At 53.3% G+C, this 27964-nt stretch overlaps 3 protein-coding genes and 1 non-coding gene across 10 annotated transcripts in view; all 4 read left to right on the top strand.

Moving 5' to 3' along the window:
• Positions 1–15138, top strand: part of SPG7 (SPG7 matrix AAA peptidase subunit, paraplegin) — a 31158-nt gene extending 16020 nt beyond the window's left edge. For both annotated transcript variants that reach the window (XM_085234963.1, XM_085234964.1), the window contains 8 exons: positions 3806–3930; positions 5055–5157; positions 6193–6303; positions 9598–9713; positions 10847–11003; positions 11550–11713; positions 12302–12379; positions 13601–15138. In XM_085234963.1, coding sequence (XP_085091089.1) covers positions 3806–3930; positions 5055–5157; positions 6193–6303; positions 9598–9713; positions 10847–11003; positions 11550–11713; positions 12302–12379; positions 13601–13810 — 1064 coding nt within the window. In that variant the 3' untranslated portion in view covers positions 13811–15138. The remainder of the gene's footprint in view (positions 1–3805; positions 3931–5054; positions 5158–6192; positions 6304–9597; positions 9714–10846; positions 11004–11549; positions 11714–12301; positions 12380–13600) is intronic.
• A 342-nt stretch (positions 15139–15480) lies between these two features.
• Positions 15481–19826, top strand: RPL13 (ribosomal protein L13). Its single transcript, XM_010718177.2, has 6 exons — positions 15481–15633; positions 15885–16000; positions 16357–16498; positions 17358–17531; positions 19057–19113; positions 19625–19826. The coding sequence occupies exons 2-6, from the start codon at positions 15897–15899 to the stop codon at positions 19781–19783; spliced, it is 636 nt and encodes a 211-aa protein (XP_010716479.1). The 5' UTR covers positions 15481–15633; positions 15885–15896; the 3' UTR covers positions 19784–19826.
• LOC116217148 (small nucleolar RNA MBII-202) lies at positions 16118–16199 on the top strand. Its single transcript, XR_004161237.1, has one exon. It is a non-coding gene; the product is annotated as a small nucleolar RNA MBII-202 (small nucleolar RNA).
• A 143-nt stretch (positions 19827–19969) lies between the features above and the next one.
• CPNE7 (copine 7) lies at positions 19970–26718 on the top strand. 6 transcript variants are annotated; one of them, XM_085234971.1, is made up of 17 exons: positions 19970–20303; positions 21338–21484; positions 21954–22396; positions 23595–23777; positions 23848–23922; positions 24034–24108; positions 24288–24371; positions 24443–24532; positions 24622–24720; positions 24959–25045; positions 25129–25188; positions 25285–25418; positions 25540–25594; positions 25686–25737; positions 25825–25958; positions 26038–26274; positions 26370–26718. In XM_085234971.1, the coding sequence occupies exons 3-17, from the start codon at positions 22172–22174 to the stop codon at positions 26505–26507; spliced, it is 1728 nt and encodes a 575-aa protein (XP_085091097.1). In that variant the 5' UTR covers positions 19970–20303; positions 21338–21484; positions 21954–22171; the 3' UTR covers positions 26508–26718. The 6 variants fall into 6 exon arrangements, with proteins under 6 accessions (XP_085091097.1, XP_085091099.1, XP_085091098.1 ...); XM_085234973.1 differs by having other exon boundaries at positions 21350–21484; XM_085234972.1 differs by lacking the exon at positions 19970–20303 and adding an exon at positions 20364–20791.
• The last annotated feature ends 1246 nt before the right edge of the window (positions 26719–27964 follow it).

Genomic DNA, 27964 nt, shown 5'->3' on the forward strand with positions numbered 1-27964 from the left:
AGAAGGAGAAGGAATTGTAAGCAGAAGCTGTACAAACAGGAGAGGTCCTGCTGTACAGAGATCCTCCAGGACTCTGCCTCAGCCCAGGTGCCTGGAAGCTCCTGGAAGGAGCGGTGTGATCTGTAAGTGGGTCCTAAATAACCAGGCACTGATCTGGTTATCAAAGGAGCATCCCTGAAACATGTGGTGCTGTGTAGAACCAGATATGGCTATAAATACGTGTGCAGTTTCCTGGGATTTTGCACATGCACTAACTTAGGCAATGTGGCCAAGCATATGAACATATTTGGAGTGAGTGTAACTGCTTACAGCTGTATCTGTATAGCAGTGTCTCAATGGAAAGGCCTGTAGTAACACATAGAACAGCAATCCCAGCTTGCTTTTGTTTTTTTTTTTTCCCTCTTGACAGTTGCAGGGTGAAGTGACAACAGGTTACCACTGAATCAGATGGAGGCCCATCTGTGTGTTCAGGAAAGCGTGGTCAGTACAATCCACATCTCAGTGTTAGAAATGAAAGTGCCTGACTTCCTGTGATCTGCAGAAATCAGGAGTTGTTTCTAGAATGTTGCTTTCTGGGCGAGTTTCAATTAAAAAATCAGGGCACAAGTCATTCAAAAGTGAGTTCAGAAAGTAAGTGTTATCCTTTATCCATACATAAGTGTATGCTTTAAGAGTCCTTGAGAAAAAGCAGCTTCTGTACTGTGTGCTGCCTAGCTAATTCTAAAATGGGTATTGCTTCATGATTATAAATTTGTATCATACAGATCATGTACTGAGTCCCTCACTTGCTGAATGCTTTATCTAACGGTAAAAAAATACCCAAAGGAGTTTACAGTGTCAGATGAGAGACAGCTGGCAAAGGCTGTCGGTGCAAGCATCATGGGCTTACTGTTGGCTTCATAAACACATAAACAGTGGTCCTGGCTTGTGTTATTGAACTGCTATCTAATTGTGCATGTTACCTCGGGGAGGTGCCTCTTGTTACCTCTATGTCCATCATTACAAAACAAAGTTTTTGGGAGGAGAGTGAATTTCAAGGAGATTGAGAGCTTACCCAGGCATAAGCGGAGGGTTTGTGTGCATTTCTGATGGGAGCCTTGAAATGGGAGGTCACAGTTCTCTTGTTGCTGTCGTGAGCTTAATTTAAAGGTAGAACTGCTGCAAGGTAACACCACAGAGCTGAGTTGAGCTGATAATTTGAGAAAAATCAAGTGCAGAAGTAGATCTGTGAATCATCAGCTTAGCAGTGACTGGAGTTTGTGTGTGCCAATGAGATTACTCAGAGGTAAGGTACAGGAAGAAAAGGAGGGTCAGAGCCAAGCGGAAGCCCTGCTGCAGGCTGGAGGGCCGGGGAGGACACCCGGCACAAAGTTACTGTACGAGGCTGTAAGGGGTGAGGCGTGGAGTTTGATGCTCTGCAATTCTGGTATGCAGATTTTAGAGTAATTGTGCTCTTTCTACAAGTGACCTCGGTTTGCTTCCTTCTGACAGCTTGCTTTGTGTTCTGGAAGCGTCAGAATTCAGTGGGAGAAGGGGAGGGACTGGGCTGAGCTGTACAAAAGCTGACTTTAAAAACCGGAGCGACTCGTACTCCAGCCTTTGTCAGAACAGGTGCCTGTGCTGAATAGTGAATCTTCCCTCACAAATCGCAAACAAGCGGAAGAGGAATGTGACCCAAATACCTCCTCTGCTCTGAATGCATTTGCGAGGAGCTTGTCAGTCCTGGGCTGCTCTGTGCTTTTGTGACTAAAGATGCAAGCCAGTCCTCTGAAGTCCTCGGACCTCTCCCCTTGTCTGGGCTGGGTGCAGGTTTGTGACCCTGTGGCTTCCTCACAATGGCAGCCCCTTTTTCAATGGTATTGTACACAAATGATGTCCAAAATGCTTTTGAATGAATGCTAACAATGCAGACGAGCTGCCTATCAAATGCAAGTGTCAGCAGGCAAGAGGGCACTCAGCGATTCAACTGGACCCTCCCCATTTCCTTTTAGAAGTGCCTGAAGCTGTAAACGATGTAGATGTGAAGGCTCTCTTTGGGCCAAATGTTCAGAGCTGTTTCTAATTTGTTGACGTGGCTGAGGTGGTGGTTTTGTAGCCTGTTCTCATGACTGCTCGTTGTCTGTGGAAGCCAGGGCCTGTCACGTGCCAGGTGACATCGTGCTGGGAGGCGTGATGTGACTCAGGCTGCTGCTGTGGGTTTCTTGGAGCTGTTTGGCACTGCTGGGAAGCAGGCTCGAGAGCAAGTGGGGCAGAAGCTGCAGCGAGGAGGATGCATTCAGTGGATCTGTTTCGATTATGCTTGTTCTAATAGTCAGACCTATTTTAAGGTCGAGCTTTCCCCGCTGCAAAGCTGGTAATGTACTGTACCACCTAATCGTGCCGTGTGAATGAAGCTTGCTATCCCCCAGGTGCCTGCCCCTTGTTTATCACACTCCAAAGCACAGTGTGATGCACACCTGAAGAGCGGTCAGCTTCATCCTCTCCAGGAGCTTATTTAGACAGCGTCCTGCAGGGAGGAAGAACAGAGGTTTGCTACAGTGCAAGCTGACAAAGCCGGTCCTCTGACTTACCTGTGACCTTAATCTCTCTGCTGAGCTCTTGTACGCTGACACATTTGGCAGCTCTTCCGGCGAAGCTGGAGAGAGCTGAAACCCACCCAGCTTACGTGCACGGAGCTGCTTTCTGCAGTGTGTGACTTGGCAGTGAGGAAGCACACGGGACTAACGCGTCCTTTCCCTGGGAAGGCTGCGAGTGCTGGGGCTGCTGGATCTGCTGGAAGCAGGTGACTCATAGCCAGAGGCCTCCGGGCACCTGGTGGAATGTAATAAATAAGCAGTGTGGTTCAGTGATTCAACATCATCCCTGGCTCCCCACCCAAGCAACACAACCACTTGCCCCTTCCTGCCCTCCTCCAGCTGTTTGTGCTCCGGCTTCCCAGAAAACTCTGTCTGCCTTTGGTGCCTCTGTACTGCTGGCTGCTCTCACAGAGCCTGTAATTCCTGATGCTCCCTTCATCTTTAAGACCTGGAGACAAAACCTTGTGACTGTGGCTTGAGCTAGTTTGTGCTAATCATCACTTCAGAGCTGTTCGGTCACATTCTGTCCCTGCCTACACGATATCTGCGCTGTACGTCTTTGCACTGCTCTGGCCTGCAGTGTGCCTGGGTGCCTCTTGAGTGATAAAAGATGCAGATCAAATCATGCTGTGATTGAGTGGTGAGGTTATGTCCTGTGTTTTTGTGTTAATCCCATTTGGTCAGAAGAAAGCCTGTTCCTTCTCTGGTGATGCTGGTAGCCTGTCTGTGGTCGAAGGCTAAAAGTGAATGAAAGCTGAAAGGGTTTTCCACAGCAGTGCTGGGGAGGAAAATGCTATTTCAGCTAACAAACATTGTACAACTGGAACTAAAGAAGCAGGAATTGGCTTAAGGCTGGGGATGAGCAGGCATGTCCGAACTCATAAGAATAGATTCTGTTCCGGTTTCCAGTTGGAGCAATTTCAAAATATGGCAAAAGAAAACCCAACAAAACAAAACTGGGGCTTAAAAGGGAATTTCAGTATGCCCACAATGACCGGGAGGGGCTTGGGAGACCCGAGAGGCTCCTTCCTGCCTTGTGCTCCTAGCTGAAGAGGACACTTTCTCAGCCTCAGCTGCCCCAAAGGATGTTGTACCTGCATTCTGCCTTTGTGATAAAGCTGTGTGAGAGATTCTCTGCATCCTGCCCTGCCTCATCCCTTTCTATGCTTGCAAGGAAGTCTCTGTGATGGTGAAAACCTTCACTTTTGTTTTTATTTGTCTTGCTCCAGGAATGGGGACCACGGATCATGTCATAGTGCTGGCTTCCACCAACCGTGCTGATGTTCTGGATAATGCCTTGATGAGACCTGGCAGGCTTGACAGGCACATCTTTATTGATCTTCCAACACTCCAGGTATATTCCATCATCTGTCCTGTCCTTTCTATAGTGTTCGTGACTGAAGTGTCCCAGTCCTTTCCTTGCTGATTGTTCATTGGCCTGGCAACAGCTTAGCTTGGGGAAGATGGAGATAGTATATGAACCTCAGCAGCAAATTCTTCTGTGAGGTTCTCTGCCATGCAGATGCAGAACTTTGTTGTCTTCTCTCCAGGAAATCAGGAGCCACCTAATTGGCAAAGCTGGCTTGTGTGGGGAAAACTCAACTTGTCGTGTGCCTTGAGCACCGTTTGTCTTGAAGTTTATCATCCTCACTCTCCTCCTCAAGCTCCTCATTTTCTTTCAGGCAGCCTAAGTGACTTTCCTTCTGAATGCTTTTTTAAATCCATCTATTAGGGGAGTCTGTCATGTCCGCTGTGTTGACATTTGTAGTGGAGCTTTGGAAATAGGCTCAGCTGCAGTGAAGGTCTGTCTGCTCTGCCAGCACAGTCTCTTCTTCTCCCATCTGTGCTTTACTGTCATCCTCAGAGTTTTCAGCTAAAATACCTCAAATGCCTGATACAATCTGGCACCGGAAGCATGAACTCTGCAGCTGCCCTGAAGGAGGAAAGGGAAAAACCCTGGCAACTGAGCCCATTGTTTTAATCAGGATCTCCTGGGCCAGCTGAATGAGTCATTCCTTGGCTGCTGGCCAGCCGTCAGCTCACCCCCACCTCTGTCTGGGAAGTGGTCGAAGGCTAAGCAGCTCGTAGATGGGATTTTTTTTCTTGCAGTGCAGGAGGGAGCAGGTAGCTGCATCCTGAGCTCCTTCCTGCAAGTGCTTATACGGTAAGAGAAAAGTTAAAAGACAGATCAGAGTGAAAGTTAGAAGTGGAGAGCGGCCCTGAGAGAGAAAGCAGTGACTCACGGTAAGCCTCCGTACATCTGTTCTGAATTTGAGAGCTGGGTGTTTATCAGGGCTCCTGTAGAACTGAAGTGCTGTAAGGACAGCCCTGCCCTCTGCCGGCAGTGTCACTGTCCCTGCTGCCAGAGGTCTGGCTCTTCCTCTGCTCCCTGCCTTAGGGAGCAGTGAAGCTGCCATGTTAGGAAGCTTGCTGGGCTCAAACGTTCACTGTTATGTAAGTGCTCTGTGCTCTTCGCAGGAGAGAAGAGAGATCTTTGAGCAGCACCTGAAGGGTCTCAAACTGATCCAAGATGCCAGCTTCTACTCGCAGCACCTTGCTGAGCTGACTCCAGGCTTCAGTGGTATGACATCTTGTATCTTGAGGGACTGTTCTGCCTCCTGCCATGCTCGCAAATTCAGCTACCTGAAGCTTCTCGGTAGCTTAGGTTTAAGAGGGTATTTTGATCTCAAGGGCTTTTTTTAAATTTTTTTTCTCTTTCCCTTAAAATCTTTCTCTCTGCTTAAATAGGGAGAGCCTGATCAGCTCCCTTGTGAAAGGAGCTGCAGTGAGCAATTGTTTGTGGCTATTTTCAGTGTCCTGTGATTTCTGGGAATAGCAAGGTGCAGAGGCTGGGGAAAAATAAGCTATTACAAGAGCCTGGGATCCTAATTCCTGTTTATGCTCTTCTCCAAGCTGTTGTTGAAGATAAGGTGTTGTACTTCACACTGAGATGTGGAAAAACACCTATGTTGATAGGCATTACCAGGAAAGCGGATAGAAGAAAGGAATAGCAATTCCTTCATCTGTTGGAGTAGAAATTGGACGACTCTGGCTCCTGCATTGAGCCTGCTTCCAGGGTCAGTCCCTGGGAGTTTTAAACATTGCTGAGCAAGGGGCTCCAGAGTTCCTGTTTATGTGGAGTTCCTGGAATATCCTTTCTGGGTTTCCCCTCTAACAGGCCCCAGCGCACTGCCTCTTCGTGACTTCTTTCAGCAGCCCCCCACCACCATCACCCACACACACAAACTCAGAACAGATGTTCTTTCTCTTCTGCACAGAGGTTTGTGTGGTTGCTGCATGAACAGTGCAGCAGCCCATGCCAATCCAGACTGCCCACAGCACTCCCCTGTTGTTAGAGCCAGCCTTGGCTTTAGCCTCTTAATTGATTGCTGAACTCTGTCCTCTGTATGGCAACACCGTGTTCATTGCCAAGGCAGTTGTATTGTTCAAATCCAACGTAAACACCATGGCTGAGATTCACTCTGTTCCCAAAGAACAAAGAGGAGCTTGCAGCGCAGGCTGTGTGACTTCCTTAGGCCCTCCTCCAGATCTGTTCTGCCTTATCTGTCTGTCATACAACAGACCCGATGTAATTCTTGCGCGCTCTTGCCAACAGGAGCAGACATAGCAAATATATGCAATGAAGCTGCTCTCCATGCTGCTAGAGAAGGTCACAAATCCATTGATACTTCCAACTTTGAGTATGCTGTGGAAAGAGTCATTGCAGGTAAGTGGCCCGGCCGCTCCTGGTATCTCACTGATCTGTGCTGTGCTCCTTGAGAGGAGGCCCAGGCGACTGGGTTGTGTTCCAGGGCCACAGCTAGGATCTCTCTTGTCTGGAAAATCTTGAAGGCAATAATCACAAATGGACCAGCCTTTCTGAATCTGTAGGCAACCTGAACCGCCAGCTCAGGGAAGATATTCAGTAGTAATGCATATACGCAGAAAAAGAGGGAGAAGATTCAAGGCTGTATTTGTCTTTGAGCTGTTGGACTCGATGATCTTTAAGGTCTTTTTTAACCTGGACGATTCTGTGATTCTATAGAATATATGGCTTTTTAATTAAATATTATATGTATGCATAAACATTTTAGGGAATCTTAAATAAATAAAATAGTGGAAGTATCTCTGGGGTTTTGTTCTTTCTCTGGACACCTGCTACATAAACATGAATAGCAAAGCAAATAGGCTATCCTGCCCCAACCTCAACAGCAACAGGAAGAAATGAGAGATTTTTCTTCTTGGCCTCGAAGCCCAGACTTTGATGAATTGGCAGAATAAACTGAAAGACAGTGGAGTACTGTTCTCTCTCTGAGAACATCCTGTCAGCCTTTCCCTGTTGCTTGTGCAAGTGCCAGCAGAGGAACCTCTGGAGACTACCGTGTAGCAATATATTATAGGGAGGGGGGGAGAGAATTCCCAGAACGCTTGACCTCACCTGAGGAGTTTGAATCTGGTGGATTTCTGTCTGAACTTTCCTGCAGGCAATCCCTGACTTTCATATTCAGACCCTCAGCTGCTTCCAGGCTGCAGTGTCATCACCGGGGGTGAGTCTGGGCAAACAGCCTGGCGTTCTGTGCTTTTCTTAGAGTGGATGAAGTAGGGTCTTCCTTCTGGGTCAGGTATTTCCTGGTACAGGAGTTGAATTTTCATCGTTTGCTTCTTATCAGAAAATGCCCAAATATTTCCTTGTTTAAGAGAAGGTATTTGAGATCTCTTCTGTTTCACCTGCCTCTTACAAACTTAATCCTGGGAGTGCTTTGGGTGACTGAACGCACTTCCACAAAGCCCAGACTGTATGCAGCAGCTCCTGGGAGTGGGCAGTGAGACAGCTCTCATTGCAGTACAGAAACCCTAATCAGCTATCACATAAACGTGCTTTATTTTTCCATCTGCAAGAGAGCGTACTGAACTTGCAGGGATTCCCTTGGCTTTTCTTTCTGAATTCTGCCTTTTCCTTAGTTCCCCAGGCATGGAGGAGGGCGAAAAGCAAGCAAGACCACAGGGGATGTGCAGCAGAAGGAATATCTGGGACTCATGTGGTGGCCATGAGAGGGCATGGGCTTCAGCAGCTTCACTGCTGACAAGCTGGCTTGCTGCACTGAGGCTCTGTGACATTTGGGAAGCAATATTATCTATTTGTTGCTTAATCTGATTTTTTCATGTTAGCAAGACCTGGCTATTTTTTTGCAGAACAAGTCTAAAAGGCCTGAACACCCCTCCAGGCCCATATATTAAGTGTGCCCTTGCCACGTAGTGGGAATGCTTCTGGGTTTCACAATTCAGTTCAATATTTCAGTTGCTATGAAAGCTTTTCTTGAAGGAAACAAGATATTACTGTGCTTTCCATTATAAGCTTCTGGTTTTAATAAGGATGATGTGGAATCAAAAGAGAACTTTGCAAGTCCTGAGGCCCTGTCAGCCTTAAAGCTTTGTGTTGCTGTGAGGGAGGAACATGAACTCTTCTCTGTGGTAGTCCCCATTGTGTTTTCAGTTTGGGAACAGAAAGCAGTCAGTAAGTCAGGTCTCCTGGGAGTGCTGGAGGAAACCTGCTGAGCACACAGAGGCATTCAGGGCTTGTCCTGGGAAGACGGAGCAGAGCCTGTGTCCTGGTGGGGTTTGTGGACACAGCATAAGGCCAGCAAAACCAGCTCAGGGTTTTTTCCTGTGGTGTTTGTCTCATAAAGGTGGTAAGTCCGGGCCTTCAGAGAGCTCCCCAGCCTGGAGCTTTCTTTATTTGGGGGCAGAAGCAATCTTCATGGGCACACTTTGTGCTGTTGTGAAGAGAGCACAGTCCCTCGCTTCTTGGTGGGCTGACAGGGATGCTTGCAGAATGTAAGAAGTCATGAAGCTATATATAGCATATCCACACATCTCTCTGTAGAAGGGATGTACAGGGACATGCACACGTGCTGCTGAAGGCAGAGTAAGGGGCTGACTAATGAAAATCAGGGCTGCTGCGATTCATCTGCGATTCCATCACCATCATGCCTTCCAGGGCACAGTGGTTTCCAGGGTCCCTAAGCAGTACTTCTACAAGATCTGCTATGCTCGTTTTGCTGCTTCCTTGTTTAATAAAGCTCTTGACTTTGCTTAAAAATTAATGTTTAATAGAATGTTGTTTTCCAAGACATCAAGAATCTTGGTACCAAGCTGCTCTCGGCTCTGCCTGCTCTACCCTGCTGCTCCTGGCACAGTGCAGACATCCACTTAAAAGTACTGGTACCTTTTTGCATCTGATGCACAGAGCTATAATGACTGCTTGATTCGCAGTGTACTCTGGAACTAATGTATTTTCTATGTGCTAGAAGCTTTACTTCCATTCAGCATTTTTTGAAATCCTAATTGGACTTACTGTGCGTTGCGGACTACTGGGTTGGAAAATAGACACTTTCAAAAATCACCTTTCTGGAGAAAGTATTAAGTGTGAGTTATGGCTTAATTTGCTAGTTCTCAGGAGCCTGGGAATAAGCTCATATGGAGCATGCTATCTGTAATCAGAGATTTCTTGGGTTTGGAGGAAGTTGGGTTTTTTTGTAGATACTTGTGTTTTTTTGCTGACTTGAGCGCTCAGTCTCATCTGGGACCTTTCTTATATATATAATTCAACATCTTTCTTCTTTCCTGTCCCTAAGGGTATGAAATACAGCAAAATCAGTATGATACTTCAGCTAGCCTTGTTTTTCTTTTTCCTTTTTTTGGTAGTGTTTTTTTGGGGGGAGGGAGGGGAGTGTTCCCACCCTCCCAGTGGTAGACTGACTTTGCAGATCTGTCCCTCAGCAGGAATACAGTGTAACATGCCTCTGGCAGAACTGGGGGCAGAACAGGGCTTTGCATTCTAGAGCTGTGATTCAACTGAGAGTTTTAAATTATTTGTATAATGATTAAGTCTGTTCTGAGGAGGAGAGGAGGAAAAGACCGGCAGCGTTGGCTTGTGCAGCAAGCTGTACAGGTTGTGTCCTGCTGCTTACATCTATCGCCCGCTTACTGTCTCATCTGATCCTTGCCTGTGTTTTGATAGGCACTGCCAAAAGAAATAAAATCTTGTCACCTGAAGAGAGGAAGGTGGTGGCGTTTCACGAGTCGGGCCACGCGTTGGTTGGCTGGCTGCTGGAGCACACGGAGGCAGTGATGAAGGTAACCCTGGCACCAGCTGCTGTGTCACGATGTGTATTGTTGGGTGGGAAGAGAATTTTTGGGGCTGCTGCTGCCCGAGGTGTGCTGATTATTTTATAACGCTTGTGTTTAATTCTGCTGTGTTCCTCTGGTCATCTTCATGAACTTGGAGCTGTGAATACTGCAGCAACCTACACTGCAATACGCCGTCAAGAAAAAAGGGTTGATAGTGGTGGTGCAAAGCTGATTAATCAGCCACAAGGGAACTCTGGCATTTAAAAACTGACTGTAAAGCACTCCCAGTGTTTGCTGGTTACCCAGTTGCTGGGCACATTTGAAGCAACTGAATCTTCTGGTGCTGCTGCTCAGTTCATGCACTTGCTCCAAGCACAAAGCGCTGCTCTGTGTGCGTGCGTGATCTCCTTCCCTGCTGTGGTCTGCCAGCGTGTTGCAGCTACCAGTCAGGCCATTGGAGAAACTGCTCTGATACTAATCGAAAGAGATGTGTTATTCAGATTGGCACGCTTAGGAGTTTGTCAGCCTGAAGCCCTTCTCTGTAAGGAAGGCCCCCCTTTGGCACCCCAGGGTGTGTTCTGTCCCATGCACGTCTCCTCAAAGAGCCCTGACACAAGGGAGAGGTGGAGGGGTGGAAATGACAGGAATGACAGTTTCTTGGCCCACCACCAGCAGCAAATTCACTCTGAATGACCTATTGTATAAGCTGAACTGTTGTTAATTACTCTCCAACAAAATGTGGCTGCGTTTAATGGATGAGGGAATTGGGTCTTATTTTTCTGAAGACATCCTGTATGTTTGTTAGGTAGTCCCCACGATTTTGGAACATGGTTAAGCAAACTCCCATTGGCTTACATCCTTCAAAGCCACTCCTAAGTCTCAAAATTTCACTGGCTTGCTGGTTAGGGTAACTTCCTTTTTATTTCTTGTTCTGAAAGTGAGGAAAGCTTCTCTGCAGCTGTGAAGGCAGAGCCTTCAGTATGGGAATGGCAACTGCAGTTCATGCCTGTGTAGGTTAGTGAGCAAGCCCCACTGCTTTTAACAAACATCCCTGGGAGGGCAGACCTCGTTGTGTTTGCAGTTGCAGTAGTTGAGAGCTCTTTTGTTCTCCTAACTGATGGAGCTGCCCTGTTTTGCAGGTTTCCATAGCCCCTCGGACAAATGCAGCACTTGGATTTGCTCAGATCCTTCCAAGAGAGCAGTACCTCTTCACCAGGGAGCAGCTGCTAGAGAGGATGTGTATGGCGCTTGGAGGGAGAGTGGCCGAAGCCATCACCTTCAACAAAGTCACCACAGGTGAGGGGACAGACCCTCACACAAGCAAGGGGAGGTCGTGCCAAGATCCGAGCTTTGTACTTGTTGCTCTATCCAAGAGTAATGTGAAACGGAGGTTCCCACCCTTGGGAGTGGGAAGGAGAAATTTCACAGTGTTTATTTTGATCTTGGACTTGGGTTTGTGAGCGTGAAGGCCTCTCATTGTGGGTTCCAACTGTGTAGCCTCAGACTTGTCCCAAAGTCTAAGGCTACAGATGCAATAATACAGTGAGACTCTTGGCTGGTGGAAGAGCCTGGAGCTTTCTGTGCCTTAGTTCCAACCATTTATAGCTAAATGGGATAAGAGCAAAGCAGTGGCAGGTTAGCAGTCCATATGAGCTAGCTACCAGTTTGTCACTCGTTGCCCTGCACAGGTCTTGCAGTGCACACAGTGAGTAAGGCGTTCACTGCGTGGATTCCTGCAGGTCCTCTGATCTCTTGACTGGTAGAATGTGTGTTTGTGCTGGACGTCCTCCTCTTGCTCTCATCTCAGACCTGCTGCACCTTCCTTCTGTCTGTCTCACCCAGGAGCACAGGATGACCTGAAGAGGGTGACCAAGATAGCCTACTCCATGGTGAAGCAGTATGGGATGGTGCCCAGCATCGGGCAGATCTCCTTTCCGGATGGGGAGAGCACAGCTGGAATTGGCCGGCGCCCTTTCAGCCAGGGCCTTCAGCAGATGATGGACCACGTAAGGCTGCTCCTGGTCACCTGTTCCTCTTTGTTCTTCACTTTCTGTTGCTCACTGAAAATTGCAAGAAATTTGTACCCAAATGCTTTGCTTTTTTTTCTTTCTTTTTTTTTTTTTCCCATTTAGCCATTAAGTAGTAAAGTTCAACAGCTGAGCACTAAGATACTCTGTTAGCCTGGTATTATTCTGTGTGTAAGGACTGTTCAGTGAGACATTAAGAGCAGACAAAGTCACATAGAGCTGTGAGTTCAGCCAGCAGTACTGCGCTGCCTGGAGCTGCAGTGAGTGGTTGTGAAATACAGTCTGTTTTATGCATTGCAGTGTGAAAACTGCAGTCCTGGTTCTTTTGTTGACAAGACCCTGGAGAGCTTCTGGGAGGTGGGAGGTACAAATGTGACTTCTGGAGAGGGAGAGAAATGTTTTGTAGAGTGGGGAGAAAGAATAACTTGAAGGAGATGGAGCTGAGGGGGGAGCATAGTTATGGAACTGAGGACAGATAATCAGGGAGGGAAAGATTCTGCTGTGTGAAGATCTCTCCTCCTTGTTTGTCCACTTGCAGTACAAATCTCTCTTCTTATTATCTTCTAGGAAGCAAAAGTGCTGGTGGCTCAGGCCTACAGACGCACAGAAAAACTCCTGTTGGACAACCGAGATAAGCTGCAAACAGTAAGTTGGAGTTATGTGGAGTTCCTTTAACTGTTGGGTTTGGCCTTGATATTTTCTGTGCTCTGTAGCTTGGTTGTTGCAGTGTCTCTGTGGTCCTAGAATGCCTTGTAATGGGGATTCTGGGGTTTGTGCTGGGGCTGCTGAATTGGTAGACTGGTGCTGGCTGATGCTGGCTGCATACCTCCAGGCAATTTTCACCTGCTATCTCCTTGATACCCAATATATCAAGGAGGCCTTATTGCAGAAGTAAGCTTTGTCTCCTCTGCTTTTTGTCTGGACAGTCTCCTTGCCAGTCAGTTCTCTTTCAGGATCTCTTTTTAAACGACAACAGAAGAACAGCCACCTCCGTCTACCCACCAGGAAGCCTCCTTATGCATAATAAGGTGGCCAGAACTTGCTTGCTTCGGCACCCTGCTGTTGCCCATATCACACTTCTGTCCCCAGGGCAGTGCCCCAGCAGCGCTCTGAAGGCAGGCATTGTTGGGGGCTCTCCTCTCAGCTGGCCTCCTCTGTTCTGATGCTTTCATTTAACAACAATCAGATGTTTGCTAGAGGCTCATCACGGGAAAAACTTTTAAGTTAAGCCAAAATATCTACAGAGCGTTGCATTTGCCAGGTCAGTGTGTCACATCTTGTCAGCAGAATTGAGCAGTTCCATGTTTGAGGGCCACCTGCTGCTCAAGCGTGGTCCTTCTACTGGCAGAGGGACCAGGGAATTCAACTTTCTGGGGAGGACCTTCTAATGACCTTCAGCCCATGCCTGCAGGAACAAAACAGCTCTTTGTTATCTCTGTGTCATGTTATTTATGTACAGAGGAGTATGAGTCTGGCTCCAGTCTCAATTCCTGTTACTGCGGCATCTCAGGCAAGGCCACAGGTGCAGTGACAGTGGCAGTGAGGGCACTTCTCTGATTGTCCCTGGTGTTCTGACTCGCCAAATCATTCCCTGGGGGATACTTCATTGGCTTCAGTCATATTGAGTGTTTCTGGCAAAAAAACACTCTTGTGAAAGGTGCCAGCTGCCTGGAGAGCTTTGTTCTGCTCCAGCAGGCGTCCAGGTCACGCTATCTGTGGTGTGGTAGCTGGGGTCTGCTCCTCATGGGCTCCAGCACGTGCTGTGTCCAGATGTTGAGGTCCAAGTTGAGCTGGTAGGGCGAGTTCAGATCAGTTCAGAGGGACTGTTTTCTCTGTGCCTCATTATGCCTTATTTACTTTTTCTAGCTGTCGAATGCCCTACTGGAGAAAGAAGTGATAAATTATGATGACATTGAAGCTTTGATTGGGCCTCCACCCTATGGGCCAAAGAAAATGATAGCTCCTCAGAGCTGGCTTCAAGCAGAGAGAGACAAGCAAGACACTAGAGATGAAGAAATGCCCCAGCAGCCACCAAACCATGAGGAGGAGGAGGAACCACGCCTGAGGCCAGTGTGAAGGCCATTCCTGGTGCAGAACGGGAGGACTCTAGAAGCTTCTTTTGAACACAAACCCTTTTTCTTCTCAGCTCTGAAATAAAAAATAAAGAGCAGGGCTTCTCTGTGATGCTACTTCCCTGAAATTAAACGAATGGCTACATTTAGTCTTGTAACACAAGCTTTAACCTGCAGGGAGGAGAACTTAAGATTTTGAAATTGATTCTCAGCAGGATATTAGTGATTAGGAGTTGGATAAGTCTAATCTGCTGGAAAGAATGTGTTTCCACGAGCAGCATATGCCTTCTTAAGGGTGAAGGATGGTGTGGAGTCCTTGTGTGCTGTGTGTGCAGGAGTGCACTGCTGTTCTCAGCACCAGAATGGTCAGCACAGTGAAAGGCAGCAGGATCTGCTGGGTACGGTGCTGTAGCTGTTATGCAGCTTTGGTCATCTCTGCTGCTGAATATAAAATAGGAAAACAGACTTTGCTAGAATGAATTATCTTGAATGTGCTGCTGCGTTTGTAGAATATGTGCTTATTGCAGCTGTGGAGTTGTGTAGGATGTGGGCTTTCTTCTCCCTGATCAGTAGCTTCTATTTGATTTTTATAGCGAGGGTTTCAGAAGCAGAGAGTGAGGGAACCTGTGTTCATAACCCAGCATAACCTGATGTGTGATGTTAGGAAGCAGCACTGCAGGGAATGGCTCCAGTGTGTGTTGGCAGACTGCTGAGCAGTGCTGCTTGTTTGCAGGTACAGAGGTATGCTCAGTTAACTCAAATGCAGATGTGCTTCCTGGGTACATCTGCACAAACTTGCACTTCTGCTGTCTGTCCTCATGGCTGTCACAAAACACGCTGTGATGAAATGGCTGACTGCTGTTCATCAGGGAAAGCATCAAAGCGGTTATTGGTGCTTGTTGTGCTCTGGCTGGGTCAGGCCCCTTCAGGAAGGATTCTTGTCTGGAGTTATTCCGTGAGAACTGACTGTGACCTGAAAGGCCTCAGCTTTCAATTCCCAGCCCTCAGGCCTTCATCTTGGAGTCAGACTGGAGCTGAGCCCTCCCTTGGGAGTGGGGAGGAGGGTGACCTGCGTGGCTCACCTGGGTGCCTCCGAGCTGTGCTGCCGACCTGGCCCTGCTGGGTCTCGTGCCCACGGTGGGGACACTGCACTGTTCTTGGGCAGAAATGATTTTGCTATTGCCTGTGTTGTTTTTTTTCTTTCCTCTTTGTTTCCTTACAGGTAGTTCATTCTTTCAATTTGTTCGTCCGGTAACAGGTGAAAAATGTTTTGTTTTGTCAAACGGGATGGCTGAATTCTGAGCTGCCTCAATAAACCTTTTGACACGAGGATTCAAGTCTGTGTCTGTGCTGCTGCCGCGCTGCTGCTGGCACCGCCTCGCCCTGCGGGTGCGCAGCGCTGCCCGTGCCACCTAGCGGCACGCTGCCCTCCCGCCTCAGCCTGCAGCAAAGGCTCGGTGCTCGCTGACCTCGGTCCCACCGCTGCACGGGTGCTGCTTTGAGCGTGTTAGAGGTGGGGCTGTGGTAGAGGGTAGCAAGGAGGCAGCCAGCAGCGTGCCCGCGTCCCTGCGGGAACCGGGGAAGGAGCACCGAGCCCGCCGCCCGCTCGCCAGCGCGGGGTTGGCGGTGCAGTTCGTTGAGCGCGGGCCCTTTAAATTCGACGCCATCTTTATTTTGGGTGCGGTGAAGCCACTTACAGACGTTTCCGGAACCGTCGTTCTCATTGGGCCGTACGTACGGCCCTTCCTATTGGCCATTGCCGCCACACTTCCGGCGTGCGCCGCGCCGCCGCTTCCTTTTCCGGTCGGCCATTTTCCGTGGCGGGAGGTGAGTGGCGGCTCCGGCGCGGTTGGGGTGGGCTCCATCCGCCGCCATCCGCTTGCCGGGAGCCGCGCCGGGCCCGGCAGCGCTCGGGGGCCGCTCGGAGCCCCGCGCCGGTCTCGGGGCGGCTCGGGGGGCTGGGGCCGGGCCCCGAGGGCGGCTCTGACGGGGGCTGGGGCTCGGCCTGTACCGGGCCTTTTCGGGTACCGGGACCCTGCAGCCCCGGCGGCCGCCTCTAGCCCTGCCCGTGTCCGCAGGCCCGAGCAGCCATGGCGCCCAGCCGCAATGGCATGATCCTGAAGCCGCACTTCCATAAGGACTGGCAGCGGCGAGTGGCCACGTGGTTCAACCAGCCTGCCCGCAAGATCCGCAGGTGAGTGCCGCCGGGCCGTGCGCGGCCTGCAGCGCTGCTCGGAAGGGCGCCGGTGTCGCCGCGGGGCGCACAGCTGGGACGGGGCCCTCCTCAGGGGTTGGTCCGGCCGCAGTCAGGTGATGAGAAGTCTCCGGAATCGCTGTACTGCATTGATGATTCCCTTGAACCCTTGTCTATCTGATGGCTGCGGCGGCTCTGTGTTGCCAACGCTCGTCTGTCCGAGCTGCTCACTCGGTGTCCCCCTTGTTTTCGAGCGAACCCCGCGTGGCAGACGCTGCCCTGCAAGGGAGCACAGCGAGCTGAGTGCTGTCTCTGGCAGCCGTACCTCTTTCTGACCGCTGTTCCCCACGCTGCAGGAGGAAGGCCCGTCAGGCAAAGGCTCGTCGCATCGCGCCTCGCCCCGTGGCTGGGCCCATCCGGCCCATTGTGAGGTGCCCGACTATCAGATACCACAAAAAAGTTCGTGCTGGCAGAGGCTTCAGCCTAGAAGAGCTTAAAGTAAGTATGGAGAGCCCATCCTCGCTGATAAAACTCGCTGCAAATCTTGAGTTGGGTTGTCCTGCTCTGTTCTTTGGGTTGACTCTGCTCTGCAGTGTCAGCATCTGCGTGCATTCAGCAGCTGTGGGGTGGGGAAGGAATGGTGTATGTCAGTGAAAGGTTGATTTGAAGAATAAATGTTGCTTTGTCTGTGGTTGGGCTGCCAGGTACTTCAGTTTGTTTAAAATCAGATTCAGGCAGAGCTTGAATTGAGGCTCCTGAACTTCACTTTAAATAAAAGGTGTGTAATGAGCAGCTTGTGATCACCTTAAGGTCTCCAGCACCCTCGCCCTGCTTTAGAATGTGCTGTGCTCCCTGCCCTGCCCTGGTGCTCCGGGGAGCTGCTGGTCTTGGATTGCAGCAGTAAGCATTGGGCACTGCTGGCAGCCAGTATCCACAGCCTCCCCTTGTGTCCTGTTCAGAATCTAATAAAAATGCAGCAGTGAGATTAGTGCATTAAAGCAGTAAGATTGTACTTTTAATGCCAAATTCCTCATTACTTTGCTTTTCTTTGATTTTGGGTAATGTTGATTCCAACATAAAACAGCACAGGGCTGCATGCATTTAAACAGGACACGAGGCTGTCACTTGCTAAGGAGCATTACCAAATTATTTCTTTAATGGAGCTCTCAATATTCTGTGAACCACAGTTATCTTTGTGCTGACTTCATAATTTTATATGGTGTGCATCAGAGCCTAAACACCTCACTCATCACTGCTCAGGAAATGATGCTGTTAAAGGGTGCTTTGCCTCTTGATCTGCTCCGTCCTGACCCCCAGCAGCACAGTGCTAACTGCTGCCTCTGTGCTCTCTCTTTAGCTGGCTGGCATTAACAAAAGGTTCGCTCGGACCATTGGGATCTCCGTGGATCCCAGGCGAAGAAACAAATCTACAGAGTCCCTGCAGGCCAACGTGCAGCGGCTGAAGGAGTATCGCTCCAAGCTTATCCTCTTCCCAAGGAAGCCTTCTGCACCTAAGAAAGGAGACAGCTCTGTAAGTACCTGGCACTTAGAAATGTGACAGAGCCTATTTCTGCTCACTTCTGCAGAGGTTTGGCCCTCAGCCTGTCCTCCTGATGGCCGGGCTGTGTTCTTGAATACTTGCAGTAACACAGACCTGTAGCAGGAGGGCATGTCGGTTCCGTGCACAGATGCAGTTGGTGACTGCCCACAGGGCTGGGACGGGTGCAGCTGGGCTCGCTGGTGGTGTCTGTGCTGTCAGCTGGCTGGGGCTGCCAGGAGTGCGGCAGTGCTTCTGTGCTGGGGGCTGTTGTGCTGCTGGAGGTGCAGCTCAGAGGTGGAGCTGCTCTGTTTTGGCCTGCTCAATTATAGTTTATGAAGGTGAAGTGTCAGAACAAAAAGGCTGGCTGAGGTGTCCGCTCTGCTGCGGTAATAACTGTATGGAAGGGCTGGGGAAGGCAAGGAGCTTCTCAGCTGAGTGGTTCGGTGAAAGGAGGGGTTAGAGGAAATCTCCAGAAGGTTGTTGCTGTTGATGTACAAAAATGGTTTTCATTAAAATCTCACCCAGATCCAGAGTAGAGTTGGCTTTTCCCATGTTCTTGGCTGTTCTTGTTAAAGACGCATGCTTCCCACGGGGAGGTGCAGGTGATGGAACGAGGTGGTGTGTTCCAGCTACCTTCAGTCTTCTGCAGCGTCTTGTCTGCCCTGAGCTGCTTTTCCATAGTGCTGCCTGCAGGGCTGGAGCTCATTTGGACTGCTTCCCAGGGCAGAAAAGGGGAGGGTCTTACACAGCCAGGTTGGATGTGGATGTTGTGCTGCGTGTGTCAGCTTGGTAACTCGGGGGGTGCTGCTCTGTGCTGTGACTTGTGGGACCGGTGGAAGTGTGGACGTGAGGATTGTGAAGTCAAAACTCCTTCTGAGCCTTGGGTGCCTATGCAGAAGGTGGATTTTTTCCAAATTGCTGTGGGTAGCACACAAAATCTTTGCCAAACACATTCTATTCTAGTTTTAAATTGGCTAGCAACACAAACCTGTAACTTAGTAAATTCAGCACAGCTTTCAGGTTGTCTCCTGCAATCTGTTTCTGATATCAGTAGATAAAGATACTTGTTTCTGGAACCGTGTTTGAAATTTATTTACTTGAAGCTTCAGATAGCTGATTTATTCATTTTTGCCACTGCCACTCACGCCAGAAGCTGGAATTGGCTGGGGAAGGAATTGCTGAAGAGAGCGCTGAGCAGGCAGGCTAAAAACGGCCCAGGGGACAACAACACTTTTCCAGTTGGCAGAACTCCTGAAAGGCCACGGCTCCCCTGGCTGGGGTGGGCAGATTGATGGCCAGGAAGGTGTGCTTTGTTGGTGCAGCACCTCCGTGCCGAGTACAGCTGCATGAGAGAAGTGCTGAATTGGTTACCGTTGCTGTTAAATCTCTGGTCAGAATGGTTGAGTGTTCTTAAAGCTGGAAGCCTGCGTACCAGGCACTTGTTTCATCGTGGTACTGCAATGAGAGATGTTACATTTCTGTTCCTGAAATGGTTTTTTCCTCTCTTGTTTTGCAGCCTGAGGAACTCAAGATGGCAACTCAGCTGTCCGGACCAGTTATGCCGATCAGGAACGTAAGTGTGATCCTGAATCTTGTTCTTTGTGGGATGTCACAGAGCAGCTCCCCACACAGGAGCGCTGAGAGGACGTGGGTGACGAGCTCAGACATCTCCTGTCTGCTGTGCTGCAGGCAGGGGCGCCTCTGTCCCTTTGTGTTTGTGGTGCAGCCTTGTGTGACGGCCCCAGCAGGTCACCAGGCCGCTGCTGAGCTGGAAGATGCCGTTGCTGTGCGCCACAAACCTGACTCACATTTCATTTTGTGTTTGTTTGTGTGATGGTTTTTTTTCCTGGTATTTTCTGCTCGTCTGCTGACGCGCATTGGCAAATGAGAAACTGGTGGAAATGAGGTGCCTGGTGGAGTGATGATAAGGGCAGGGCCTGGGGATTGCACACATCTCGTATTCTTAGCAGCATCTTGGAGCCAGTGGTAGAAACATAACGAGATTAATTGCGTTAAGCCTTAAACGCTGTCTCTTTGGCAGCCTCTGATGTGTAGTCTGACTGCCGGGCTCTCTCTCCCACTAGGTTTTCAAACGGGAGAAGGCCCGCGTTATCTCAGAGGAGGAGAAGAACTTCAAGGCCTTTGCCAGCCTGCGCATGGCCCGGGCAAACGCTCGTCTCTTTGGGATTCGTGCAAAACGTGCCAAAGAAGCAGCAGAGCAGGACGTGGAGAAGAAGAAATGAACTGTTCTCACCAGAACCGTCAATAAAAAAATATGGAAATAGAGCAGTGTGTGGTGTCTTGTGAGGGGCGGTGTGCAGGGAGTTGCTGCCCTGGAGCTCGGCCTGCCTGCCGTGTGGGTTCCAGCTGCGGGCTGCTGCGCATGGAAGGGCACAGCCTGGGGAGCCGTGCAGGCGTGGGAAATCCTGTTCTCTGTGCTCAGACTCCAGCCTTCCTCAGCAGCAAGGGAAGCAAGCACCTCCGTGTGCAGCTCTGTTCAGGTAGGGTGGTTTGCTTTGTCTTCAGGGACGCAGCATGGACTTCATCTGACTTTGAGCAGTGTGTGATCCCTGAGCCGCGGCCCGGTGCTGTGCGGCTGGACGGCTCTGTCGGCCCTGCCTTGAGGGGTGAGTGTGAAATCACAGCTTGGTGCTGCTGTAGGCGTGGTGCGATCAGCGCCGGGCAGCAGGCGGCCACGAAGCAGAACGCTCGGGACGTCCCAGCGCAGGCGGGCCTGCCTTCCTCCCACCCCGCTGCCCCGAGGTGATTCCAGGGCGCTGGAGTGCCGTTGGCTGTGGGGTCACCGGGGTGTGGGTGGGACGCGGCGGCAGCTCGGGGCTGTGCTTGCTGCTGCTTGCCGCTGGGTGGAGCGGGGTCCCGGCAGTGCGTGGTGAGACGGGTGTGCCTGGGTGCTCCCTGCTGCGGTTCTGATCCGGGTGCTGATCCCCTGGGCCTTCAAGGAGTTTCTTAAGAGCAAGACCCCAGTGGCTGTGATAACGAGCCCGGTTCTCGCTGGAGGAGGGCCACCCCGCGGCTCTGCCCACTGCTGGGGGCCGTGCCGGCCGTGTCCCTCCGGGCTGAGCGGCGCAGTCACGGTGCCGTGGCTCCTTGCGGCTCCGGGCAGCCCCGGGCTGGCTGAGCAGTTCTGGGCCGTGCTGCAGCACGGCTGCCGGCCGCGTGATTGAGCCATCGATTCGTTAGCCGTGCGATGGCAAAGCGGGGACTGGCAGCGGCGATGCGCTCGGGTGCAGGTGATCCCAGGGTGCTGAGCTGCTGGAAGGAAGGAGGGTGGCCTACTTCTGCCAGGCTGTGCGGGATTAGCTCCTGCAGCCCGGGGCCCCGCGGTGCCCTCCCGCTCCTTAGCCCTCTCTGCATTTTAATCCCCTCTGAATATGGGCTAATTATATCACCCTTCATAAAGCTGCACTGATGGAGCTGCAGTGCCGGGGGGATGTGTGGGGTGCGGGGGGGCCCAGACCAGGGGGACGTGGGGCCGTGGCACCTGGTGTCCAGGCATCACTGGGACACCTCTGCCTGTCCCTGCAGTAGGGGCGGCTCTTAGGGGGGAACGCAGGGGGATGGGGACACGCGGGATGGGGCACCCGGGGGGAGTAGCGATGGACTGTGGGGTGCGTGGGGTGAGAGCAGTGCTGGGCAGGGGCGGAGGCTGGGGTTGATGCTGAAGCCGCGGCACATGCAGCGGTGCTGCCGGCTGTACCGGGGACCCCGGCAGCCTCGGTGCCTGCGGGCGGTCTGTGCTCCGGTACCGGCAGCGAGGTGGTTAACGGAGATTGTAGTCTCCCTCTTAGGGCTCCGCTCCCGAATTGCAGCTTGAGTCAGTTGTGTGGAGGTGGCAGCGGCGCAGCTCCGGCTGGCACGCGGCTCTGGCTGGCACACACCGGCCCCAGCCCTCGTCCGGCAGCGCACCGAGCCCCGGCACTCAGGTAGGGGCAGGGCGGGGTGGGGGCACCGGGATCCCTTTACCGGGGGATGCGCGGCTGTGTTGGGTGCAGGGGAGGAGATGGTGCCCAGCAGAGCCAGGCATGTGAGCTGTGTGCCGGGCAGGGCATGGCCCTACGTGACTTCATGGGGAAACTTCAGCTGGGTGGCAGCGGCTCCTGGCATGGGAGCAGTGGGTAGAGCCTGGGTGCTGCAACTGGGGCAATGGGGATGGGGACAGGGATGGGGATGGAGGAGATGCAGTGAGAATAAGATCAGGATGGGGTGGGGATGGGGTGACAGAGCCGAGGCTGCAGCATCACCAGGCTGAGCCCTGCCAGCATCCAGGTGGAGGCTGGCTCTTTCCCCAGCGTGCAGAATTCCCCCATCACCCCAGCATGCCACCAGTTCTGCGTGGTGACAGTTAAACGCGGCCAACTCTGCTTCACCCCATGGTGTCCTGGCACCTTGCAGGGTTCCGCAGGACCACCAGAACCAGCCACTTCACCTCAAAGAGAGTCCGCGTGCTCCCCAACACCCACCCTGCCCCGGGAGCCTGCCAAGCCCCCAGCAGCACCCACAGGCACACAGGCTCCATCCCGACACCCAGCACTGCGGGGCCTCGTGCCCCAGGCATGACAAGCAGCTGCCCCGCGCACTGACAGCGAGGCTGTAGGGCCACCCGGTGCCACATGCCTCTGTCCCACGGAGCCGCCTGCCCCCCATCGCGTCCGGCCGCCCCCCGTGCTGCAGCCACCATGGGCGAAGCGCCTGAGCCGTCCTCGCAGGCATCGCTGGCCGTCCTCTCCAAGGTGGAACTGAGGGTGAGCTGCAGGCACCTCCTGGACCGCGACACCCTCAACAAGTCGGACCCCTGCGTCCTGCTGCTCATGCAGTCCCAGGGCCAATGGGTGGAGGTAGGCAGGGCGGGGCGGTGGGATGGGGATTGGGGCAGGGATGGAGCCGAGGTGGGTGCGGTGTCTGTGGGATGGGATGGGAGCCAGGCGCGAGGTGCGGGGCATGGAGTTGGGTGCAAGGTGCGGGGCTCTGGGTGGGGTGAAGGACGTGGGGAGCAAGGTGCAGGGCATGGCCCTGTGGCAGGGCACTGCGGGGTGCTCAGGCGCTGCTTGGGGGCAACGCAGGGCTTTGGCTTGGAGCAAACCTCCTGGAGCTCAGCGGCTCTGGCAGCACCCAAGAATAGGGTGCCCACGGTGTGTGGGTCCCAGTGGGTCATGGGGTGCTCGGTTCCTTCCTGTGGCTGCCTCCCAGCACAGCTCCTGGCTGGCTCCAGTGGCTTCACGCTCACTAATCAGTTCTGCTCAGCCAGCAGATTTAGCATTCAATCCCTCTGCGCCTGATTGACTCTGTGAGCTGAAGCCAAAGGAAATAGTGGGGGACCCTCAATGGGATGCATCTCCTCGTGCAAAGTGTGGCCCCTCTGGTACAGCTCCGTTCTGTGCCCAGCCCCTCTCCCGCTGGCAGCTCTCTGGGTCCAACCAGCCCAGGACAAAGTGTGTTCCAGAGCACAAGCATCCCCATGGCTGCAGCCCCACTGATATGGGGTTTGCCCTGGAGGGTGCAGTGCCCCAGGACCAGTGCTGGCACTCAGGGACACCCCTTACTCCCATATCGTACCATATGAGTATGGTGCTGCGGTGGTGTGCTTTAGCTATAGGATCAGTGTGAGCAGAGAAATGCTTGTGCATGAATTAATGGTCTGTTAAGCAGCTGCCTGGTGTCCCTGCATCCCTTGTTCCTGCATCCCTGTGCTCCTTTGACCCTACATCCTTGTGTCACCTTGTCCACATCCCTGTGTCCCCACGTTCCTGCATCCCCGTGCCCATATCCCCAGCTCCAGGCAGCTCCCCCTGCATGGCTGCAGCCAGCCCTGTGCCTCACAGCCCCAACATCAGGCACTTGAGCCAATTGAAGGCTGAATTTCTCTGATAGGAGAGTGGACCATAATTGCCTCTACTGAGCAAATCCCAGCTTATTAGAAGTGCTTTCTGGAGGTTCTGCAGAACTGTTTCAGGAGCTGACGGCCGTGCAGTCTCTTTCCCACCCCGCTGGGTCCCAAACACTGGGGCCAGGCTGCTGTGACCCTGTGCCCTGCAGGTGGACCGCAGCGAGGTCATCAAGAGCAACCTGAACCCCGTCTTTGCCAAGATCTTCACGGTGGATTACTACTTTGAGGAGGTGCAGAAGCTGCGCTTTGAGGTGTATGACAGCCACGGGCAGGCCGGCGTGGGCACACACGATGATGATTTCCTGGGGGGCATGGAGTGCACCGTGGGGCAGGTGAGCCTCCGTCGTGCCAGTCCCCATCACCTACAGGCTGTGTCCGCACTGAGCCCGTCCTGTTTGGCAGATTGTGGCACAGAAACGGGTGACGAAGCCGCTGTTCCTCAAATATGGGAAGTTTGCGGGGAAATCCACCATCACGGTGAGTGATGCTGGGCTGGGTGTGTGGTGATACCAAAATGGGACGTGGGATGGGGAGGGAAGGATGGCGGGGGAATAACACCGAGTTCCCCGTGGCTGGGTGTCCTGGCAGGTCATCTCTGAGGAGATCTCGGGGAACAACGGCTACGTGGAGCTGGCCTTTAGGGCCAAGAAGCTGGATGACAAGGTGAGCAGCCTGTGAGCAGAGCGGATAGGACGGGATGGGCTGGATGAGATGAGATGGGATGGGATGGATGAGACAGGACTGGTTGGATGGGTTGAGATGGAACGGATGGGATGTGTTGGATAAATGGATGGGATGGATACAGTCCTCTGCTCCGCCTGGCCCCATCCTCTCTTTTTCAGGACCTTTTCAGCAAGTCTGACCCCTTCCTGGAGATCTACCGCATCGATGATGACAGCAGTGAGCAGCTGGTGTACCGCACTGAGGTGAGGCTGGCTGGCTCCATCCCATGGCCACCCTATAGGTGCCCGGCCTTGATGAGCCCTCCTGCCTCCAGGTGGTGAAGAACAACCTGAGCCCCATCTGGGAGCCCTTCAAGGTCTCTCTGAACTCCCTCTGCAGCTGTGAGGAGAAGAGGAAGCTGAGGGTGAGGAAGGGTGATGGGACCCCCACCCTGGGTTGGTGTAGGGGTGATGGGGGCACACAGCTGGGCAGTGCTGACCTGCGTCCCTACAGTGCGTCGTGTGGGACTACGACTCACGGGGAAAGCATGACTTCATTGGCGAGTTCTTCACCACCTTCGAGGAGATGCAGAAGGCAATGGGGGAGAACAAGGTGGGGACATGGGGACGTGGCCAGCAGGGCTGGGGCACAGCCTTTGGGCTTACTGTCAGGCCCTGTTCCAGGAGGCTCCTCCCAGATTCTCCACTGGTTTCTCTTTGGAGAAGGGATAGATGGGACTGCAGCCATCCGCCTGTGCAGGGGTACGGGGCTGGGGGCTGTGGGGCCGCAGCACAGCGGGGCTGGGGGCTGTGGGGCCGAACCCGGGCAGCGCGGGTGCCGCATGCTGCAGGTGCAGTGGGAGTGCATGAACCCCAAGTACAAAATCAAGAAGCGCAACTACAAGAACTCGGGGGTCGTGGTGCTGCTGGACCTGAAGGTGAGTGCTCACATGTCGTGCTGAGCTGTGCTGTGCCAAGCTGCTGCTGGGACATCAGTGGCTGACATGGGTCGGACTGACAGATCCACAGGGTCTACTCCTTCCTGGATTACATCATGGGCGGCTGCCAGATCCACTTCACGGTGAGCACTGCTCCGTCGGGGCTGGGGCCACATCGCGGTGCTGGGACGGCTGCTCAGGGCTGCCCCGGGGGTCCTCACCGACACCCCCCGCACCAGGTGGCCATCGACTTCACGGCCTCCAACGGGGATCCCCGCAACAGCTGCTCCCTGCACTACATCAACCCCTACCAGCCCAACGAGTACCTCAAGGCGCTTGTGGCCGTGGGCGAGATCTGCCAGGACTATGACAGGTGGGGCAACCCAGGGCTGGGACACTGCAGTGATGGCCACCGTGGGGCCAGGACAGCCAGGTGGCACCCCTCAGTGCTGGCATCCGCCAAGCTGGGGCTCTACTCACCCCTTCCCTTGCAGCGATAAGAAGTTCTCCGCTCTGGGCTTTGGTGCGCGGATCCCCCCCAAGTACGAGGTATGGGCTAGGGGCCCTTGGGATGCACTGGGACCCCTGGGATGTGCCCACCCTGCAGCCCCCAGCTGCCTTTGCCCCTGTGCCCACTCAGGTCTCCCATGACTTCGCCATCAACTTTAATCCTGACAACGACGAGTGTGAGGGTGAGTGCGGCCCCATTGCGCTGGTGCCCAATGCCATCCCCACGCCCCCCAGCCGTGCTGGCACCCCCTCACCCCGCACCCCCACAGGCATCCAGGGCGTGGTGGAGTCCTACCAGAGCTGCCTGCCCAAAATCCAGCTGTATGGCCCCACCAACGTGGCCCCCATCATCACTAAGGTGGCCCGCGTGGCAGCTGACGAGGAGCGCACCAAGGAGGCATCGGTACGGCCATGTGTGCACATTTCCCACATGCATGGGCTGCACGGCACAGGGGGTGTCCCTGATGTCCCTTTGTCCCCAGCAATACTTCATCCTGCTGATCCTGACGGATGGCGTGGTGACGGACATGGCGGACACGAGGGAGGCCATTGTCCGTGCCTCCTACCTGCCCATGTCCATCATCATCGTGGGGGTGGGCAACGCCGACTTCACCGACATGCAGATCCTGGACGGCGACGACGGCATCCTGCGCTCGCCCCGGGGTGAACCCGTGCTGCGTGACATCGTCCAGTTCGTGCCCTTCCGTGACTTCAAGAACGTGAGTGGGTCCTCCAGCTCTCCTATCCCCCACCCTGTGCCCCCTGTGTTGGGTGCCACCGACCCCCAGCTCACCCATCCCACCCCGTCCCGCAGGCGTCCCCGACGGCGCTGGCCAAGTGCGTGCTGGCCGAGGTGCCCAAACAGGTGGTGGAGTACTACAGCTACAAGGCCTTCCCCCCGCGCTGCCCCCAGCCCCACACCCCCGATTCCAGCCTGGGCTCTCCCCAGTGAGTGTGCCTGTAAGGGGATGGGAACAGCCCCAGTGTTGCTGCGGGATGCTGTGCCACGTTATTTGGGGGTGGCTGAGTCCCCGACTGCCCATGTCCCCACTCCATCCCCTGCTGTCCCCGTGGTCCCTGTGCTCCGTGCTTGTCTGTCTCCTTGTTGTTTTGAGGCTGCATGACAAACTCATCCTTGGGCCAATAAAGCAAGCTGCCCTTTCCCTCTGCCATCTGCTCTCTGGGCACGGGGACTCATGGAGTGCTGCTGCGTCACACAGAATCCCCAACCATGGGCACTCCGTGGGGTGTGGGGATGGGGGGATGCAGCCACGGTTCACTCTGGTGCCCTACCCGTGGGCACAGCCCCATTCTGCAGCAGGAAGGCAGCGATGGAAGGGAACAAAAGCTGAAAGCAGCTCCCAGCTGCCCAGCACCTGGCCACGTCTCTCATTAGCAGGGATTTGTCATTTGAAAGCCACCAGCCGCTGAATGAGAGGCAGCAACGCTTTGTAGCTGCTGTACTTTTTTGCTTTCAAGTTGTGCTGCTGCTGCCCCACCGTGAGGCCTCGGCAGCATGAAAATCCAGGGCACGGAGGCAGGGAGAGATGCCCTCCTGCACGATGCCTGTGCCGTGTGCCACGTGCCGTGTGCCGTGCTGGATGTTCTTGGTGCTGTGCCATGTTGTGTGCCTTGTGCGTGCCATGTACTCCGTGCCAAGGCGCTGGGTGCTGTGCCACGTGCTGCGTGCCATGCCATGTGCTGTGTGCTGGGCCTTGTGCCATGCCACGGGCTGCCTGCTGCCTGCTGCTGTGTGCCATGCGCTGTGCTGATGTGCTATTTGCCCTGCACTATTTGCCATGCGCAACGTGCTGTGTGCCATGTGCTATTTACTATGCACTATGTGCCGTGTGCTGTACGTCATGTGCTTTTTGCCATGTGTGATATGCCATGTGCTGTATGCTGTGTGCCACGTACCATGTGCTGCATGCCCTGCTCCATGCGCAGTGCCACTGCTGTGTGCCCCAAGCTCTGCCCCATTTGTCCCCACTGGGGATGTGCTGTCCCCTGGCAGGGTGTTGGCACAGGGCTTGTCCTTGCAGCCGTGCCCGCATGCTGTGACCGCGTCCCTGTCCCAGAGCAGCATTGTTGGGTGTGGGGATGCTACCGGCAATGGGCAGAGCACGGTGTCCAATCCATCATATTTATAGTGCCTGATTCATCCCAATCAAGCCAGATAACGGATGTTGCCATAGAAACCCATTGGGGCTGCGGCTGTGTTCGGGCCCCTGGTGTGGGCAGGGGAGGCTGAGACCCCTCCCCAGGGCTGTGTCCCCCCGTAGGTGTGGGGTGCGCGCTGCCACTAATCGATGTTTAGTTGATGGGGTTAATTATCTCTTAATGATCTTTTTGTAAGGCCACTGCTGGCAGTGCAGCCAGGAATGGGGCAGGCGGTGCCGCAGGGCACAA

Source organism: Meleagris gallopavo, chromosome 13, assembly GCF_905368555.1.
Source record: "Meleagris gallopavo chromosome 13, MGAL_WU_HG_1.1, whole genome shotgun sequence".
NCBI classification, from domain to species: Eukaryota; Metazoa; Chordata; class Aves; order Galliformes; family Phasianidae; genus Meleagris; species Meleagris gallopavo.

Excerpts from the sequence above, each read along its gene's own strand:
- RPL13 (XM_010718177.2), top strand. The coding sequence starts at position 15,897 with ATGGCGCCCAGCCGCAATGGCATGATCCTGAAGCCGCACTTCCATAAG. Across the intron at positions 16,499-17,357 it reads TCAGCCTAGAAGAGCTTAAA|CTGGCTGGCATTAACAAAAG; the intron begins GTAAGTATGGAG and ends CTCTCTCTTTAG. Across the intron at positions 19,114-19,624 it reads CAGTTATGCCGATCAGGAAC|GTTTTCAAACGGGAGAAGGC; the intron begins GTAAGTGTGATC and ends CTCTCCCACTAG.
- CPNE7 (XM_085234971.1), top strand. The coding sequence starts at position 22,172 with ATGCCTCTGTCCCACGGAGCCGCCTGCCCCCCATCGCGTCCGGCCGCC. Across the intron at positions 23,778-23,847 it reads TGGAGTGCACCGTGGGGCAG|ATTGTGGCACAGAAACGGGT; the intron begins GTGAGCCTCCGT and ends CCTGTTTGGCAG. Across the intron at positions 25,595-25,685 it reads GGATCCCCCCCAAGTACGAG|GTCTCCCATGACTTCGCCAT; the intron begins GTATGGGCTAGG and ends GTGCCCACTCAG.